General features: G+C 41.0%; 2 protein-coding genes across 2 annotated transcripts; both read right to left on the bottom strand.

Annotated features, from left to right (window-relative positions):
• Positions 1-413: 413 nt before the first annotated feature.
• Positions 414-5,565, bottom strand: lrrc8db (leucine rich repeat containing 8 VRAC subunit Db). Its single transcript, XM_061078529.1, has 2 exons — positions 5,512-5,565; positions 414-3,209 (listed from the first exon to the last, which is right to left on the bottom strand). The coding sequence occupies exon 2, from the start codon at positions 3,205-3,207 to the stop codon at positions 652-654; it is 2,556 nt and encodes an 851-aa protein (XP_060934512.1). The 5' UTR covers positions 3,208-3,209; positions 5,512-5,565; the 3' UTR covers positions 414-651.
• Positions 5,566-7,572: 2,007 nt separating this feature from the next.
• lrrc8c (leucine rich repeat containing 8 VRAC subunit C) lies at positions 7,573-18,110 on the bottom strand. Its single transcript, XM_061078082.1, has 3 exons — positions 18,016-18,110; positions 13,768-13,910; positions 7,573-10,762 (listed from the first exon to the last, which is right to left on the bottom strand). The coding sequence occupies exons 2-3, from the start codon at positions 13,903-13,905 to the stop codon at positions 8,513-8,515; spliced, it is 2,388 nt and encodes a 795-aa protein (XP_060934065.1). The 5' UTR covers positions 13,906-13,910; positions 18,016-18,110; the 3' UTR covers positions 7,573-8,512.
• Positions 18,111-19,805: the final 1,695 nt, after the last annotated feature.

The raw sequence follows: 19,805 nt of genomic DNA, 5'->3' as shown, positions 1-19,805 counted from the left end.
TTCTGCATGTAAGGCAGCTGCCATAAAAACTGCAATGAGGTTGTATCCTTGTAATGGGAGCATTGTTCCTGAAAATAAATGCAGCTTTTAATAACTGTCAACAGTAATATTTTATTGTTGTGGGCACCGAGGCCCAAAACTTGGGGAGACCGAATGTAATCAAATCAAAATGGACAAGATCTTGGCAGAAAGTTAGCTGCATTGCTACTTTTTGTAATTTGAGAGAACCAAACCTTTAAGCTGAGGTCAACCACATTAAACAACCAAGTTAGTATGAAGAAAACCTAATAGAACTGTACTTCAAAAAGGGGAAACTATAAACATTTCCCTGTAGATATATTGCAAACAAAAGTTTAAAAAAATATACTGAGTGATTTAACTACTTTTGTACAACCACACTGACTTACAATATAAATAAAGACAAAGACGTGACACAAGTTGTGATAATGTCTACTGTGTATCTAAAATATCTCCAGTGGTATTGACTTCGTATGTGCTGCGGTGTGTTCATGTGTATGCTCCTAAAACGTCATGAAGCATTTGCAGAGCAAGTATTGCCTTCAACATTGTACCTTGAACTACTGCTTCTCAATGCATGACCTAAAAGACTAAGATGAAATGCTCCAACATAAAATCCCATGTAGAATGTAACTACCGCCCATCACTTAGACACTTGCACCCATTTGTAAAAGAAACACTGGAGTCCTGATTGATGCTCTCTTTGACCTCCATGGGGAGAGAGTCGAAGAGGTGATCCTCCAGCATCAGGCAGCTCCTGCGGAGGAGGCAGCACTGGCCGAGCTGGACGGGCAGACGATCCAGGCAGTTTCCCTTCATTTCCAGATGTGCCAGCTGTGAGAGTTGGCCAATTTTCTCAGGAATGGACGATATGCAGTTGTGGCTGATACATAAGGTCCTCAGCTTGTTACACTTGAACAGTTGCTTTGGGACGACCTCGACTCTGTTGTTGTTAATGGCAAAATGTTGGAGGTTCTGCAGAAAGCCAACCTCCAGCGGTATCACCACTATGGAGTTATGGCTAACGTCAAGGTACCTCAACTTCAGGAGGGTGAATAATGAAGAGGGTAGAGACTCAAGCTTGTTGTGCGAGAGATAGAGTGACTCGAGGTTTTTGACGTGGCTGATTGACAGGGGAATGTTGATGATCTTATTGTGCCAAAGTTTGAGGCACGTAAGTCTCTTCAGGTGCTGAAAGCTGATGACCTCCTCGATGGTACGAATATTGTTGGATTTGAGATCAAGCTCCTGAAGGTTGTTCAAACTGAAGATAGCATGGGGGATTCGCTCCAGCTCACAATTATGAAGCTCCAACTCTGCAAGATTCATCATTTTCTTCAAACTATTCAGGACTAAAAGCTTTGTACCGTCATTATGAATGACCAACTTGATCAGATGTGGGGACAGATCGGTTATGTTTGTGGGAACCTTTGTGAGGTTGCTTTTGAGATGCAGAATCTTTAGGTGCCTGAGGTCTCGGAGAGACTCGAGTCCAATCATTTTATTGTTTTCAGAGTTCAGGTTACCAATAAGGTATAGTTCCCTTAAGCTTTTTAATAAGTATACCCAGCTAGGAATCTCAGCGACATCTGTGAATTTGACATGAAGGCACCGTAGGTGATCGCGAAGAAAAATGAAAGCAGTCTGCTCAACTTTGGCTGGACAGTGATAGAATTGCAACTCCTGGAGGTTAACCATTTGTGAGATCTTAGCAGTTATCCTGGCCTCTGGGATTAATTCTAGTTTAAGGATTTCCAAATCGGTGTGATCGAACACAGCGTCCGGAACTCCAGAAAGCATAAAAAGATGAAGTTCCAGTTTATCTTGAGCATTGCGTGTTACATGCTGTCGCAACTTCTCATAGGTCCACTCGTGGTTCAGGCTGATCTCTCGAAGTTTGTTTTCACTCACTTCTGAGAGAAAAACTCCAAAACGCTTTGAGTACAGCTGGTCATACTGATCGACCATGTGGAGGAGGAAAGCAAAGTCATTTTTAACATCAGGAATGTCACTGAAGCTGCTCTCCTCTCTGACTTTTTCAAAGGAATACTCTTTTAGTGGCCGACGAAAAAGCCAGAACAATGTGTATATGCAAATAACGCCATAAACACATATGAGAGCAATATAGCTGACAAGTAGCTTCTTCAACATGAAAGCCATGTTATGTGTACAATGGAATTTAGTGTATCCAGTCAAATGCTTTATCTCAGGCTCACACACATGGTCAAAATCTATAGAGGCAACAAATGTCATTGTGTAGCAAAGGATTAAAATGAATTTGACTGTTTTGATGACTGTCTGAATGGCATACAGCCTGTAAATCAAGTCACTGTCTTCCACATGGGCACGGAATTTCCGAACTTTTTCAAACAAGGCCTTTGCTTGCTCCCCATCTTTCTTGTCCAGTATGGTCATGGAGGGAACTTCACTCACAAGCTTTTCAGCCGAGAACGTGACCCCAGATTTAGTCAGCACTGGGGCAGACTGGTTTGGACTCCCCTCCTCGCTGCTTGTGGACATATGTTTAAGGAGGCAGGACGCATCAGCCAGTCTTTGCTTGTTCTCCTCCGAGTCCTCACAAGCGGTCTCGGACAGGGCTTTGGTAGTCCATGGTGATTCAAAACATTTTCCAAGGATGGACACAAAATGTTCTATTTTGGAGCTTGTCTTTGGGTACTTGAACCAGAAGTTGCTGCTGACCATTAAAACAATAGTGTGAATTAGAGCGAGGTAGGGGAAATATTTGGAATACCACGGAAGGGCAACATGGTAGCACATCTGGTTCACGAAAACATACTGCTGAAAATCCAGCTTGGTTCTGACACCTGTAGGTTGGGGTTGCCCAGAAGTAGATGGCTGTGCCGAGGGAATTGTAGGTGCAGTGGTATCAGGAGGCCTTTTAGCCATTAGGGGAGCAGCTTGCTCCCCAATGGCACTTTCTTTGTTCCAGAAACCATCAGCTGTCTCTGGTGGTTGGGGGCCCAAGAAGCCCCCAGCCACCTCTGGAGTTTGTTCCATGATGGGAAGACAGACCACTTGGTCTTTGGTTAACTGCATGGTTCCTGAAAATATGGCCAACATCAGCATGACGATACCGAGATAATCCATGAAGACATCCCACCATGGTTTCAGGATTCGATAAGTTGGCTGGATGTCGTTCAGGGCGGCTACTTCTGTGAGGGTGAACATTCCTGCAACAGAAAAAGGGAATCAACAGAAAGATTTAACTTTGTTATTTCATCAACCTTTTAAATTCTTTCAACATTATATTTTCTGTGTCCATGTCAGACCCTGGAACAGAGCGTTTGTGTATGTCATACCTCTTTTACACCAAAATAGCAGGTACAAGCGAGTTTTTTAAACCAGCTATAAAAGGAGATTGATTGCTTTGCCATTGCCAGTCGAGAAGTTTTCTTTTTTTCTCTTTTCTGTCGGACCTTGTTGTCTTGCCTAATTAGCGGCTGTGGCTGAAATCCCCCACTCACTCATTATTATATTTTGTGACTTCTAAATCGTGAGCTCATGAGGGAAAGATAAAATCACTTTCTACTCCTGGACCCAGAGTAATGTCATCATTGTCGCAGGATAATGGTGTACAACGTCGGCTGGTGTAAAATCTCACAGTACATTTAAAACGTTTATTTTACACTTAGTATTAATACTTAAAGGTGAAAAATACATAATGACAGATCATCTTCAAATATAATAAATAAACCTTTTTCCTGCACTTTGTGCTGTGCTGCTCTGCTCAGCTTCTATTTACATGTATACGATAGGTCGGGCTGTACTTGCTCCTCTTGCTCCTCTTTTCCCTGCACTACTTTTCACAATGCATTGTGGGAAACAATTAGTGAACTATATAGGGGATACAAAACTTCACTAAACATTCAGACACCACTACAAAATGGCAAATGCATAATATAGTGATTAGTAAGGGATTTCGGACACAGCTAGGGATTATACCCAGGTGCCTCCTTTCCATCACAGCCGATCAGAGGTGGAGCTGATTAAAACCTGCCTACTGCAGAGTCATGTGACTCGGGAGTGAACGCTGATTGGATCCTTTCCCATTGCAGACAGAAGCTAGATGTAGGTTGGTGTTATTGTTTGTTTTTTTTACCAGTGGTTAAGGGGCTTTTTAGTCACACTACTCTCACACAAACTGTCAGCTTTGGCACAGGCAGCTGTAAATTCCCTTTCTTCAGTACAGTACATGTTTTTTTGAGGTTGATATTCCTAAATGTATCGATCTTTCAATTTCTAATGTAAGCTTGATTAAACTGGTTCTTTTGTCAAATGTAATATTTTACAGTGAGCAATGAGCTTTATCCTATGTTTTTAGCTGTGACTAAGAGCATGTAAAAGTTATTATTGTCAAGTGTGAACTCATTAAAATAATGACATGTTAATGCAGGGTAGCGAGTTCATCTGAGCTGAACTCCCAAACAATAATACATTTTTGTCAAAGATTATCAGCAGCCAGTGATGAAGGGTCCACAGAGTATATGTTTGATTATAATTCATTATTCACATCATACCTGCAGCAGCTTGTTCATCAGCCAACTTTATACGTTAAATAAACTGATAAAGCAACGAGACGACTGAGAGAGTGAATGGCTCTGTACATTGTAATCTGAAGTGAGTCAGTATGACGTTTCTGGTAAACACCACTGTGAGAGATGTGTGACATTTACCATGTTGATGTTGTAACTTTGTAAATAAAAACAAAACAGAGAGGAGTTATATTTCCTGGCAAGGTGAATCACTGCATATTTGATTTTGGGATAGCGGGCACTGGAAATAATTCACTGGTTGTGTTTTCGGGCAAGGCCACATGTCCCAGGCACGGAGGAGGCGCGGGAAAGGACAGCGGTGTGTGATTGTTATGGATTTAGAGAGGAGGCTGGCCTTGAACCGGGACACACACATGAGCACACGAGTTGTCTGTGCAGACAGTGCACGCTATGTGCAACACAAATACTCATACTGCACCTAAATGGAGTCTGGGACACTTGCATTTGTTGTGATTTTCCTGTGCAGCATAATTTTCTCTTCACACAGTATAACCTGTTTACACCACAGTCACACCATCATAATGGTTAGATAATTTATCCCGATGCTAACTTGACGTGCTGCTTGTAGCACACACACGTTAAGCCACCGTTGTGTGCGCCTGAGCTAACAGCATGGAGGTCACTATTGTTAATGCGGCTGCAGAGAGAGCAGGCTGAGACCGGCTCCAGCAGCCAGACCCTGTATATGGTCCACACACACACACACACACAAAGCAGGAGGTGGGCCTGATGTCCGTGGAGCATTTAACGCATCACTGCAATCTGGCCTATGTAAAATGAAATCACGGTGCGTTCAGGTCGCAGTGCACCGACTGTTGATCACGATCCAGGACCTTTTGTTTGTAACTCGCCGTCGGAGCGTTACATGCTGCTTGAATAACCCACACGAGGACCCGCACTCCCACGCACGGTCACGCACCTTCAGGTGAGCTGGTCTAGTTATGACGAACACTGCGGTGCCGAACAAAGCCTCCTCTCACACGCCTGTTTCTCTGCGCTGGGGACGCCGTCCATTCCTCGCATCCCTGGCACCGGAGGCCTGCTGCTGCTGGCCGGGCTGTAAGCAGCTTAGCCGACTACCCCCGCTCCGCTTCAGATGGTCGGGTCCTGTGCCGGCTGCTGGAGATTATCCTCTTCCTCACACAGCCTCTTCCTCAACACATGACCCCAGCTCTGCTGTTAGTGTGCAGGAGCAGTGGGATGTTTCCTTCTCACACCAGCAGCTTGATGGACACAGCGAACAGCGGAGGAGACCCTGCACAGATGGGACAATGACCCACTGGAGTTAGGGACCGTCGCAAAAGTGCAATGGGCCGCATCCCTCGGAAGGCTGTATTCGATGACCGATTGCGCCACAGCGGCGGAACTAGACTGTCCCAATTCGAAGGCTCCTCAAAGCAAAAGTGGATTCTCCCCCTCCTCGAACTATCCCATGATAAAGCAACAAAATATTGTTCAATAGTGGCAGCAGCAAGCGAGGGGAAAATGTTGAGATAATTTAATCAACAGTGCAAAAATCATCCTTTCAGTGTTTTTAGAGTAGAGCGATTGAGGCATTTTATTTTCTTTCAGTGACAGCTGGTTAATATGGGGTGAAGCCCCCTCCAATGTCTTGGGACAAAAAAGCCTGTATAAGAATGTTAAACATACTTGAATTATATAACAATATTTTACTTGTACAATGCTCCAGGAAGACAATAAGCGCCTGTTAGCATTAAATATAAGTTGTTTTCAAATTGTGTTGCATTCATTTCTGTCTAAATATATAATACTCCCTGGGCGCCGGCCAAATGGATGTGAATGGGAGCCCTTATACTTTTGGCAACCACTGACCGGAGGCTGCTCTTTAATTGGTTGTTACAGATTTTCCATGGGACACAGCTCTCTGTACCCCCAGCACTCCCACTTTTATTTACAGCCAATAGGGATTGATATACGTCCACTGCGATTTGACCGGTGAAGATAATCCTAAACAAAAAAAACTTAACAATAAAAAAAGAGGATAAGAGCGCTTGGTCCAGACCTACAAGTTTACACCTGGTGCTTCTCCCGCTCTTGTTATGAGAAGCAGAGGTTACTGGATGTGGTGTAAGTAATGTATTTTACTGATGCTCTCTTTGCTGTTTTGCAAAACCTTAAACATCTCTCTGAAAAATGCATGAAAGGTGCCACAGTCACAATGAAGTTAGGTTTTCAATGAAGGCTACAGGACTGTCATATTGTGTGTTGTATTGTTTTTGTTGAGTCTGGCTTCTGTATATTTAACCCCCGCCCCCCGAAAAAATACTGCGACCCCCCAATACATTTTTTCACCATCCGCCAATGTGTTCCAAAACATATCTTGAAAGGGGACTGGTGTCGTTAAAGGCTCCTGTGACCCAGACTCACAGGGAGTTCCCTCTCACTAATTTGAGAATGTCAAAGCCAGGGGAGGGGCCCACTCCTGCCGACCACTAGATGTATAGAGCTCTGTGTTCTAATACACCCACATAGTTAGTATTAGCTATGGTAGGTAGTGGTGACTTCAAACCCTATTAAGTGGCTTGATACCCACAAGTTGCCTGTTATAGTTACATAATATTGCTTTTTTTAGCAAATTTTTAAAAAATTGCTTACGAATGAGCCAGCTGTAGCCTCAATCTTTTACATCTTGGAGAAAATAATGCATCCATAATGCTTCTAAAACAAACATTACATTTCTTTTAACCAAATTACGTTCTGCACTTGTTGACAACATCTTCTTCATTTCAATCTTCACCAGCCAGCAGGTGACTTTCCAGAACCAGAAATATGTTAGATGAAGTGCAGTTGAACTATTCTGATGTCAAAGAAATTGTGTTTCTGTAAATTCAGCACAAGTTACTGACATTGAGTCATTACTCTGATTAAATAAATGTTATCCTTCATTTTTTTTGTTTCCATATTGGATTTCTTGCTTATATATGATTTCATAAGTTCCAACCTAAGAACTGACATCCACAAGTATATCAAATTTTATTTATAAACATCATACAATACTCAATATAAAAATACACATTTAATAGGCAACATTTTCCTTGTGCACATTTCATGAACTGAAGAAAGATACTAGTAGGCCTTTTAGTTTAATACACTTTAAAATGGCATCTCTCTATAACACATAATCGATAAGACAAGTTATTATATGTTCTTATTAAAGTAGTATCCTTTGTTTTTTGCATTTGCTCCCCTTTTATCCATATTAGCTAACAGTCTCATGAAGAAAATAAAGGTTAGCATTAAGGCAATAAAAAATATACAGAATGCAGCATAAGGCTGTTCACCGAACCTTAAGTGAGGTCTTCTGTTTGGATTTACATTCAATAATGCACTGGTTTAATGAGGCAATGACAAGAAATGTGTTTTTTAAGGACATTTTGGGAAATATTCTTTGCTTTCTTGCCAAGAGTTTGATGAAAAGATTGATACAGTTTCAAGCTTGTATGCTAAATATGAAGCTACAGCTAGTAGACAGTTGTGTTAGAACAGTTGTGTTTTTTTTACCCTTGAAATGAGCCAGGCTAGATTTCCTTCTGCTTTCTGGTCTTTGTGCAAAGCGAATCAGCTGCTGGTTGTAGCATAATGTTTAACGTACAAATATGACATTGATACCAATCTTATAAGAGAGAAAGACTGTATTTCCCAAAATGTAAAAATATTTTTATAAGAAGGCTGTGTGGCTGAGTAATGTGTTCAAACTTAATACCAGAACATGCCCCCCTATGGAGCGATACAGAATGTGACAACATACAATCCGATATTTTCCCTCCATCAAGAAACTGGAAAACAACTTAACTTAATAGTAGCGTAATACTTAGGTATGGTTATGAGTTAAGAGAAAATAAGGGATCTGAGTTGGTAGATCGACCCAACAGCAGGCACTGTGGCTACAATCAGGCTTCTCACTCAGCCTTCATCTGGTCCCTGATATCTGAAGGCAGAGTTTCAAACACTGTCTCCTCCACTATAAGGCCGCTGCGCTTCAAAGCGCGGCAGTAGCCAAGCTCTTGTGGCAGGTGCTCAAAGTGGTTGCCTTTGAGATCCAGATATGTCAGTAGTGCTAGGTAGGAAATCTTTGGCGAAAGTATAGACAGCATGTTCCTTCCTAACTTTAGGGTTTTGAGCTTTTTGCAAAAGAAGAGCTCATCTGGTAGATTCTCGAGTTTGTTATACGTGACTGAGAAATACTGTAGACTCTGAAGGACTCCGATTTCTGGAGGGATGAATCGGATGTCATTGTTGGACAGGTCCAGGTACCGCAGCTTGTTGCACAAGAACAAGTGCGATGGCAATATCTCGATCTTGTTGTAGCTGAAGTAGAGGCGCTCTAGGCTGCCAAGCTTTTTGATATGCTCAGGGATATACATGATGCCATTGTACCAAAGTTTAAGGCAAGTGAGTTTCCTCAGATGCTGGAAACTGATGATCTCCTCTATCGAGCGAATGTTATTCTCTTTCAGATCGAGCTCTTGCAGACTGGTGAGGCTGAAGACTGCGTGTGGGATGCGTTCCAGATCGCAACGCACTAGCTCCAGCTCAATCAGATTGGTCATCTTTTTCAGGTTGTTGAGCATTACAAGCTTTGTGCCATCATTGTGTAAGTACAGGCGCTGCAGATGGCTGGAAACATCCACTATTGACTGAGGAATCTTGGTCAAATTACTTTTAAGGGAAAGAGTTTTCAAGCACTTCATCTCCCGCAGCGACTCGAGAACTATATTCTTCGAGGCATCGGGGCTGAGGGATCCAGTGAGAGAGAGCTCCTCTAAGTTGCGCAGGCAATACATCCAGTGTGGAAGTTCCCTGTTATCATCAAACTTCACACGGAGCACTTTTAGGTTTTCTTTGAGGAAGGAGGTAGCTGTTGTGTGCAACTTTAAACAGCATTGGTAAAGAGACAGCTCCTGTAAGTCCTCCAGCTGAGAGATAGAGGCAGGTATGGCGACATTGTTGATGATCTCAAGCTTGAGTGACTGCAGCTCTGTCAACTCAAAGACAGTGTCGGGTAACCCAGGGAGCATGAACAGCTGAAGTTCCAGTCTGTTGTTGGTATTAGTCTGGAGTCTCTGACGCAGTTTCTCTGCAGTCCATTCATGGTTAAGGTTGAGCTGTTTCAATTTGTTCTCACTGACCTCAGATAAAAAAACTGCAAATCTTTTAGAGTACAGTGGGTCATACTGATCAATCATATGGAGCATGAAAGCAAAGTCGTTCTTCACATCCGGGATGTCATTGATGCCTGTTTCCTGGCGCACATACTCAAAGGAGTATTCTTTCAGCGAGCGGTAAAACAGCCAGTAGGAGGTGTACAGGCTTGTTAATCCATAGACAGCCACTAAACACAGGTAACAGTAGGAAAGCTTTGAAAACAGATGAGCCATAGTGTGATTACATTCAAACTCTTTATAGCCTGTCATGTCCTGGATCTCAACTTCACAACGTACTCTGTTCCGCACTTTATTCACCAGAGAACTATTATAGGCAATGATTAAGAGGAATTTGAACACCTTGACCACTGTCTGTCGAACATACATAAGGTAAAGAATGTCTCCCTCTTCAACGTGCAGACGGAATTTCTTCACCTTTTCAAAAAGAGCCTTCGCTTGTTCCCCCTCTTTTTTATCAAGAACACTTGCAGACGGTTTTTCGACAACAATCTTTTCCGGGATAGACCGGAGGGACTGTGTCTTTTCCAAATCCCCTTCTCCAGGACACACAGTGATGGTGGACCTCAAAGTACCAGTCTTTTTACTGTCCTTCTCTTCAGTATTTTCCCCGGACACCTCAGACAAAGCTCGCGTGGTCCACGGAGAATCAAAGCACTTGCCAAGCATGGAGATGAAATGCTCTATCTTTGAGCTCGAGCCAGGGAATTTGAACCAGAAGTTACTACACACCATGAACACAACAGTGTGTATGAGAACCAAATAGGGAAAATACTTGGCATACCAGTGAAGAGCCTTCTCATAACACATCTGATTGATGAAACTGTACTGCTGAAGATCCAGATCAGTTTTCAGGCCTTTCATTTCTCTTGGTACAGCTGAAATGTTGGATTGAAGGTGTACCAGTGACTTCGGTTCCACTCCACTTGTGTTATCCGACGGCGATGGTATTCTCTGAGGAAGGCATATGATTTTGTCTTGCATTACCTGAAATAAAATGTAAAAAAATGTCAAATTACTTCAAAGAAACAATCAGACACTGAGAGGCAACAACCAGGGTTTATGTCACACATGCTGAATACAGCAAAGCCACTCGGCTCAAACCAAAACTAACTTACGCTAAGACGGAACCACACCATGTCTCCCTGCCACAGCTGCAGCTGCTGTCTGTTGCATGTGTGCGTGTATGTCCATTCACACTCCAATCCAGGACCAGAACCCAGTTTAATCTGAACCGCCAAGAAGTGACTAGAATCTTCAGAGCAATGAGTGTGGAGATTGAAGACGATCGACTGATTTAACTTTCGCAAAAGTTATTTGTAAAGCCTGAGTGTTGTCACCGCTCGGGAGCAGACGCCTCATCTCTACAGTCGTAGTCAGGAGGAAATTATCTGATGGATCATTATTTTTGTTGCATCTGTTTTTTGTTGTTTGAACTGGATTGAGCTGAACTGTGTTGGGCTAGTGGGGGAGACTCAACCGGACTTTGTAGATATACAGATTCAACTCTGGATGTTGAGACTGTGAGAGACACGCACACACCCCCTCACCTCTTTCCTATTCTTTGGTTATTTTTGTAGTTTTATGTAAAATCAAGTCCAACGTGTTCTTCAGTGTTCTTCTCTTTACTGTCTCAAATGTTGGTGTTATAATGTAACCCAAAAATGTCCCCCCCTCCCCACTTTTTCTTATGCACCCACTACACCCCACTTTCAAGAAAAAAAATGTATGAGCATATCGTTTCAGCCCAAGTGTATTTATGATAGAAAAGTGCTGCATATGGAAACCCTGTGTGTATCTGTGTGCCAGAGGGTGAAAGTGTTTTTATTGTAAAATGCTTAGAGTGGTTAAGACTAGGAAAGTGCTCTGTAATAGCAGTCCATTCAGTCCATTTTATACAAGATAAGGCTTCACAGACCACAAAGTATCACATCACACCCGAGCAGGTTCCAATCCGCCTTGACGTTTACTTTTTACCTCTTCTTTTAACTCACAGAAAAAAAATTGCCTGGTTTGTGTAAATCCCCAGATGTATAGACAACACACACATTTACAACACCTGTAAGTTATTGCACAGTTATTTGATCCTGGAGTAAATGCTGATTGTATCCATTCCCACTGCAGATAGAAGTCAGATGTTATTGCATGTCAGTGGGTTTGTTGACTAATGGAAGAGGGGCTTTACATTCCAACCTTGTGTCTATACTATCCATACATTACACTCCATACCTTATTACAGTGCATATAAACCAGTCTCTGCTTTATCCTGGCTTTGAGTAACCTGGTTTACAGATTGCATGATTCCCCAGGTTGACATCGGTGAACAACAAGTGCCTCAACTGTTTATATGTACTGTAAATAATGACAAACACTTTTTGAGGAGACACAGGTTTGAGTCTGCAAAGCTAATAACAGGACATTGGCCCTTACGTTAAGTAGTGACAAGCATTTTGTGTACCCTGTTTAGCTGTCAGATACTGAGCTCGACCTACTATAATGTAACATGATCTGACACCGTCGCGGTATGTCTAGGCAAACATAGTACATTTCTGATGATAAAATACAAAATAACAACTGTAATTAGTGCAATGCAGTTGTGCTGCAAGGTCTTTGGGGATCTATGAGGAGCTGATCTGCAGAATTTACAAATAATTTCTCCTAATTCTGAATGCAGGGATTATTGTGTCGGGCAATTAAGTAATTACACGACATGACATGTTGATAATGCTCTTACTTATAAAGTAAACTTTGCCTCAGAATGAAATGCCCAGTCAATTATTATCTATCAGATCACATCATAACATTGTTACAAACAGGGCGAGAGACAATGGCAGCTCTTTCCCTGACAAATATCCTGTTTTTCTAAAAATAAGCTGATATAATTTACAACATTTACACTAAAAAGCCTCACAGCGGCACAGAGAGAGAAGCCAAGCGCATGGCCACATGATTTAGGAATCTCGTGTTTACTGAAGGGTACTGGGTGGGTGCATGTTTCCACTGGTAAACCCCTGATGGGCTGAATGCTTCCTTTGCTGCACAGTCCAGGTTGTAAAAGAAATATATTAGTGGTTTTGAGCTGGTGCCAGTGCAGAAGGCAGCACAGCAATGTTCCATCATGGAGCTTGCTCTGGTGGATTCAAGTGCCCCAGATTTAATGAATAAAATTCTCGGGGAACTCCTTTTATCGCATAAACATGTTGCGGTTCAGACCCATGTTACATTAGTGCAAATAAGCTGCAGCACATTTTTCCTTCACTTACAAAGAAGTTACAGATCTAATATGGAAACACAAGCAGCGCAAGCCATTTTAAAAGGGATACATGAGGGTAGAGCATAAGCTTTTGAACTTGTAACTGATTTACATAAATAACATAAACTGTAAAATAAATTTGCATGAGATATTCAAGTGTAAACGCGTGTAGAGATTTGAATTGACTGTGTGAATATAATCTGTGAACAAATTCTATTAGTGGTGACGTGACGCAAAGACACTGTCATATGTAGATTTTGCAGATGGAAGAAACCCTCTTCTGTGATGCTGGTGGGTATATATTTATTGAGGCTGTAAAAAATAATGGTAAACATTTAATTTGCGATGCAAAACCTTTGGCTTTCTTTATTCAAGAGCATGGTCTTTCAGTTGGAGAGCAGGATTTATTAATTTCATATGCAGAATTTATAATGCTCTCACTCAAAACCATGTGCTTGTACTCAAATATACCCGCTTGTGTTTAGATTTCATGTGGTCCAGCTTCAACTATTATTGACATGTCTGCTTTGGATTATTCTCCTCTCAGATTTTTGGTGATTTGAAGATGCTTTTTTTGTGTCAGAATTTTCCAACCTATTGGATAGGGAGTTTTGATTTACAAACACAATCTAATTTGTCTTATTTGTGTGAGTATCACTTTACAAGCTCAGAGTCATTCTGATCCTAATCTGAGCCTATTCACTGCAGTAAAATCACCGTGGAAGGCGCTGTTACTGACCTGAAGGGTGCATCCAAACACACCAATCATCAGCATGATTACTGACAGGTAGTCAGTGAACACATCCCACCAAGGCTTCAGGACTCTGAACGCTGACTGCTGTTCAGAGAACTGCCGGAATTCCATCACCGGAATCATGATGCCTGTTACAAAAGGAGATAAAATTAGACCACATGACCTTCATTCAGTACAATGGCAGTGGGGTGGGGGGGTGGGGGGGGGGTATTTTTAGCATTCAGTCATGTCCCCCTGAGGAAAAATTGCTTAATTTGACAAACCCTTCATTTTTTTATCCAGTGCCATCATCAGGTCACACTTGAGTTTGTTCAGTACTTAATTTACTTCACTTTATGTAATACCTTCACAAACCCAAATCACCCTCAGTTCTACTTTTGGCTAACTAGGTTATCATGCTCTGCTAAATTAAGACAGAACAAAGCTTCTCAGCATCAGCATGTTTGTGAACATTCAATCAACTATATTAACAGAAAGCTTTAGAATTGAGAAAGCTTTAAACATAGCTCCGATACCCGAGCATAAGCCTAACCCTGAAAAAGGTGGAGATACACTACGAGGGCAGTGCAACATGGGTTTGGTTTCATTGTGTAATACTTTATTAACTGTGACTCACAACCCTAATTTTTCACAAGCAAGATTTAAGGGAAAATGTTAAGCTATATAAGGATGTCCAATTTATTTTTCACACCTGTCATTTAAGCCTTTTTCAGACATGAACTCCTGAGATGTGTCCACACAATTGGGCCCAGACTTTCTCCAAAGTTTACCTTTCACATATGAGATTCTCCTTCTACTTGCCTTCACAACAACACAGAAATCATAGAAATCTATGTGACGTGTTAATTCCACTGCAGAGATCAAGTGTATTTGTTTACTGCAAATCAACACTGGCGTTGGACCAGATCACCAAAAACTCTCTTGACATTTTCATCAATGTCTTCTACCTGTATGGCACCTAATTTTCATCCTGAGATATTTGTATTTAGTTTTAGTTTTATTTTTGCATCCATCACATTTCATTAACACGCCGACTCACTCAACTGTTCATTTCCCGCTTGAAACATCGTCTTTTGTCCATGACCTGTCCATAACCTTAAGTTTGTTAAGAGTGTTATTACCATAGCAATGATGTTGAATGGTCCTCTAACCGTAATGAAGGGCTCATTTCATCCTAAGATCTTTTTCTACTTAGCATCTTCTGTGCCAAGACAAAACCATGTCCGTTCCATAACCCTAACTGAGTGTTCATTATTTTTACCAATGGTAGAGTTGTTGTTAGCATGACAACATCTGAGAATAGAGACAAACAATCTATATGGCAGTTAATTTGGAGGGCTCATAATGAAAAGAAGAGAGGAGATGACCATGTGGAAAACTTTCATTCATTCTTCATAGTCCGAGAAGCCTTCATGTTTGTAAAGTGGCCTCACACCTGGTATTTGAATAAACTAAACTATTAAAACCCTGTCTCTGTTAACAGCAGCAGCAGTAGAGAGCAGTGTGATCCTGATGCTGCTTCATGCTCACACTGTCTCTGGTCACCTTCAGTAAAGTGCGTACTCCAGCTGCAGATATCTTGTTTCAGTATCTGCCTGCCAGTAGGTTGACTGCAGTGTCATTCAGAATGAAACGAGCTAGCTGGTGAAGATTTTTCTCTGCGCACTTGTGAGATTTGTACAGAATCATACAGTCCATCCGAGCAGGTATAATGAATAATCTACACTGTGCTAGGTCCAAATGTACAGTGTGTTATCATCAGCAGTTCAACAGTGCCAGACAAGCACGTGCTGCCAATAGCTGAATGTATCCACACTCAAACTCAATGTCAATGTTTTGATAGTTCAATTAAGTTTTTCACATAGGATGTTTTTATTGGTTCTCACAGCTCAGTGTCATCCCTTCGGGAAGGATGGAGAGAAGCAGTTCAGAGGACGTTTACACTCATCCGTCCTCTAATGGTTGACTTTAAAATAATAGTTCAGCCAAACTTTACAAAAAAGGACATTTTTTGCTCTCTATTTGTAAATACCCGTGTGGATGAAGTGTGCCAATGTTTGAGATATCCATCTGGTGGAATTTTGTTTGAAGTACACAGCAGTATCCAAAAACAATATCACAGTTATGCTGTGTCCTTCTCAGACTTCACTGTGAATAGTTTTCAACAGAAGAGAAAGTCCCTGTGAAAAACTCTGTGTTTTACAATGATAAAAACTGCATTTGATCGTGTACAGTAGCTACTGCATTTAAATTTGACTCAGCCGCAACTCTGCACCTATAAAACTTTAAAAACAAGCCGAACTATTAGAGCAACAACTAGACAAGACAAAGCTCCTTTCTCTGTCAGAGCCTCACAGGATTGGAACAATTTACGTCAACACAAAAGAAACTGCCAACTATCGTTCCTTCTCCCCCACATAGAGCCTGGTTTATAATAAATCAGATTCAGAATATATATATAATGATATTGTGATGTCATGTTATTTGTTTATTGTTATCATATTTTTCCTTTTGCAGGCTCTGTTTGTGTCGCCATAGTTCTCACTACTTTAATATTCTTCTGTATTTAAACGCTTTTACTCTTAACATATGCACTTTCATCACCTTCCAGATGAAAATTAGCCTCATTTTCAGAAATGTCAATAATATGTACTATCCCAGAAATAAATTAATTAATAAGGAAGAGAGAACTTTTAGGCATTTGAAAGGTAACTTAGTATTTCTGAGTATGTTTTGTTTTACTGCATAAAGTATAAAAAGGTTTGAATAGTCAATTGAATTTATTTGAAAACTATAGTCTTTATTTACTTTGAAGGATCAGCCCGTATGTGGGAGTTCCCAGAAGTTTTTGCACTGTGGACCATTTTTCTAAGAACAATTTCAAAACCATACACATCCCCATTAACCCAGCTAACAAAAACATCTTTCAGCACAACAAACTGTACTATAACACTCTAAAATAAACCACTGTAACTAATGTGTAATTTTACTTTTGATACTTGAAGTATATTTTAATGTAGGACTTTTACTTTCACTTGAGTATTCTTGAACTGTGGTATTGCTCTCTGAAAACGTCACAGATACTGATTATGAAAAGTATTTTTTTTCAGATGCAATTGATCAGGGCTGTGGGCAACAAAACCCTTAATGGATTCTAATAATGAGGGGAACTCACAAAACAAATAATCAGTAGAATGTCCTGTCATTTTAACAACTGGAGCCTGCTTTTCTCATCTAAAAACTCAATGGTATCCTAAATCCCACCCTTTCCTGCGTCTCAAGTGTACACTTCTTTCAAATCATACATTTTAGTGCAGGCTTTCTGTTCAATTGTTGTTGTCTTTCCCCTTAAATGAGCCCTAGTATCTAGAGCGGGATCAGGTCCTCTCTACGGAGGCTGCCATCATGTTTACAGCTTTCACTCAAGCTGAAACACAGTCAACTGTGATTCAGCTAACCCTTAAAGGTTAAAGTCAAATCTCAGCCACTGATTAGAACTTGGGCTACAAAAAGATTAAACCCATTTACATGGCAGCATTGAAATCTTTGAAGTTTGGTCACGAGCCTTTCCTAAATGTTTAATAATAGTGTATTCATAAGAAATTTAAGTGAACGTCACAGAGCAAAGGGGGTTTATCTGAGGCCCACACTTTGTTTTAGGTGCATAGGAAAAATCCTGTCTTCCACTGGATGAGTCAGCCATTGACTTGGGCTGACCAGGCCATATCCTCGTCCCTTCCTTACAGGAAATGTGCCTGAATCACAGATATCCCAAAACAGACATGTTTGGGGAACACACCCAGCGCCCTGGGCAAAACAAAAAGTCCTCTCTCCTCAAGGATACAGAGGAGGGGGGGGGGGGGGGGGCAACACCCGCATTGCAGACAGAAAAACATGTGGGGTGATTTGATGAGGCAGACTTTAGCAGACTTTACGGAGGAGGTGACGCTCAAGAATGAAAAGTGCTAACACGGTCAGATCAGCCGTGAAACCATCAATAACTCGTTCGACCTTAAACACTGAGGATAAATGAAGTGGCGCACTGTGCTCATGTGCGCAAACTAACGCGTAAACGCAGCTGAACACTCACACACACACGCACACACACGCACACGCACACGCACACCACAGCAGGTAAACTAACGGTGATCAGAGTGGGAACTAGTTGTTTAGACGCTCCACAGTATGACGCGCTGTCTATGGGTAAAGCCGATGGTTATATTAGTGATTTACCTTTCTCTTCGATGAGGTCCGGACTTGAGGATCAGAGTGGTCGTCTCTCATGCGGTGATCTTTGGGATCATGATGTGCGCCGCCCCCCTCCCTCTCTGTCCGCCAGCCTTCCTGTCTCCCCGGCCACGGCCACACGGAGCAGGCATGGAGCCGCTGTCAGCTCCAGGGGCGTGGACTGCTGAGGACTCACACTCACCCTGAGAGGATGTCTGTGCCAAACTCTGCTGGAAGAAGTACTCACATCTTTCCCTTGAGTATTATTACTAGTACAAGAATACAACTCCTTTACTTAAAATTCTACCTATAAGTGTCGTGATCCAAATGGTCCAAGCCTATCAAAATTCACCGTTCACAAATTATTCAATTTAATATTACTAGATTTCCACCAGTGATGGAATATAACTATTTATTGACGTATTCTACTGTCAAATGTTGAGGAACTTGTACATTTCACTGCACAACAATTATTTTACAATTTCGGATTAGAAATAAAAAGTATTATCCAATAAATGATGATGTAGTGATTAGTTGGTAGTAGCTGGTAACACAAAAATAAGATTTTGATTGATCCTTGGGAGAGTAACAGACCAGCTGTAAGGTAAAATGAAGCACACATGAATAGGCTAAATCACTACATGTTATGATTTATGAGTTAGGTATTTTCACAATAATAATAATAAAATTGATAATACTTTGGGAATTACTGACTCATACACTTTTGTCGCCCTCTGCAGGCAGGCTTTAAATCTGTTTTGGGAAGTGTCTGTTTTTTTGCAGCTTGTTGGTGTTGTCACACAATAATGATGAAACTGTGTTACAAAGACTGGAATTTTAAGATTTCCTCTACTTGCTGTTTTACAGACAACTTTTGTATTAAATTAATAAAATAAAATGTTTCCATCTGTAAAGTCTCACCACATCACCTTAAAAAAACACTAAATTGTATAACTTACACAACAGATGCTGAGCAACAGAATCCAGATCTAACGTGTACATCAGCAATATATATATATATATATATATATATATATATATATATATATATATACACGTGTGTGTATTCTAACACCCACTTGTCAGTTTAAAGTAGACTTTGCTGAGACTGATTAACTCTAATCTGCAATATAATTCATAGGTGTATTTTTTCATAGTGGTGTTGCAGCTGCAGTTGGTTCTGCTCAATGTTACTGTGTTGAACTGTCGAGTGTTTCTGAGAGTTTGTCCCATCAATGAAGTATCTTTCATTTACACATCACTCACACTTGAACCTTGAGGGCAAGCTTAGATATTGGAAGTAGGTGTGCGACAGCCTCCCCTATGGGCAGCTTTCCTTTACTGCACCCAACTCTTTTTTAATTTATAAATGGAGCATACATTTTACTAACTTTCCATCTTATATATCCCCTTACAATTTAAATAATATATATGTTATAATATATATCAGAAAAGCTAAGTCCCTTTCCACAGTTTATATACAGTGGTGGAAAGTGGAGCCTGCAGAAAACCTTTAGTCCAGTAAAAGTAGCCTGATAACTCACATGACAAGCAAAGGTCAAAGTTACCATTTGACAAAAAAACCTGGAGAGAAAATAAAAGACAAAAGGAAGGAAACAGTTTCTTATTGCTCACTGAAAAGATCCTTGTGAATTTGGATATTAAGTTTATATAGAGGAGAAATAAAAACAATCATAATCATACATGTTTTTTAACAACTGTATGTACAAACTTGAATATATACAAACATTGCATATATGTACTGGACACAGAAAATAATCAACTAAAGGGAAAGC

This window comes from Limanda limanda, chromosome 9 (assembly GCF_963576545.1).
Source record: "Limanda limanda chromosome 9, fLimLim1.1, whole genome shotgun sequence".
NCBI classification, from domain to species: Eukaryota; Metazoa; Chordata; class Actinopteri; order Pleuronectiformes; family Pleuronectidae; genus Limanda; species Limanda limanda.
Note: the sequence above shows the minus strand (reverse complement) of the source record. Positions and strands in the feature narration are given on the sequence as shown.

What these genes read in the sequence shown, in the direction of transcription:
- lrrc8db (XM_061078529.1), bottom strand. Translation starts at nt 3,207, where the DNA reads ATGTTCACCCTCACAGAAGTAGCCGCCCTGAACGACATCCAGCCAACT.
- lrrc8c (XM_061078082.1), bottom strand. Translation starts at nt 13,905, where the DNA reads ATGATTCCGGTGATGGAATTCCGGCAGTTCTCTGAACAGCAGTCAGCG. An exon ending in TGTTTGGATGCACCCTTCAG is followed by an intron (nt 10,763 to 13,767) that starts GTCAGTAACAGC and finishes ATTTTATTTCAG; the next exon opens with GTAATGCAAGACAAAATCAT.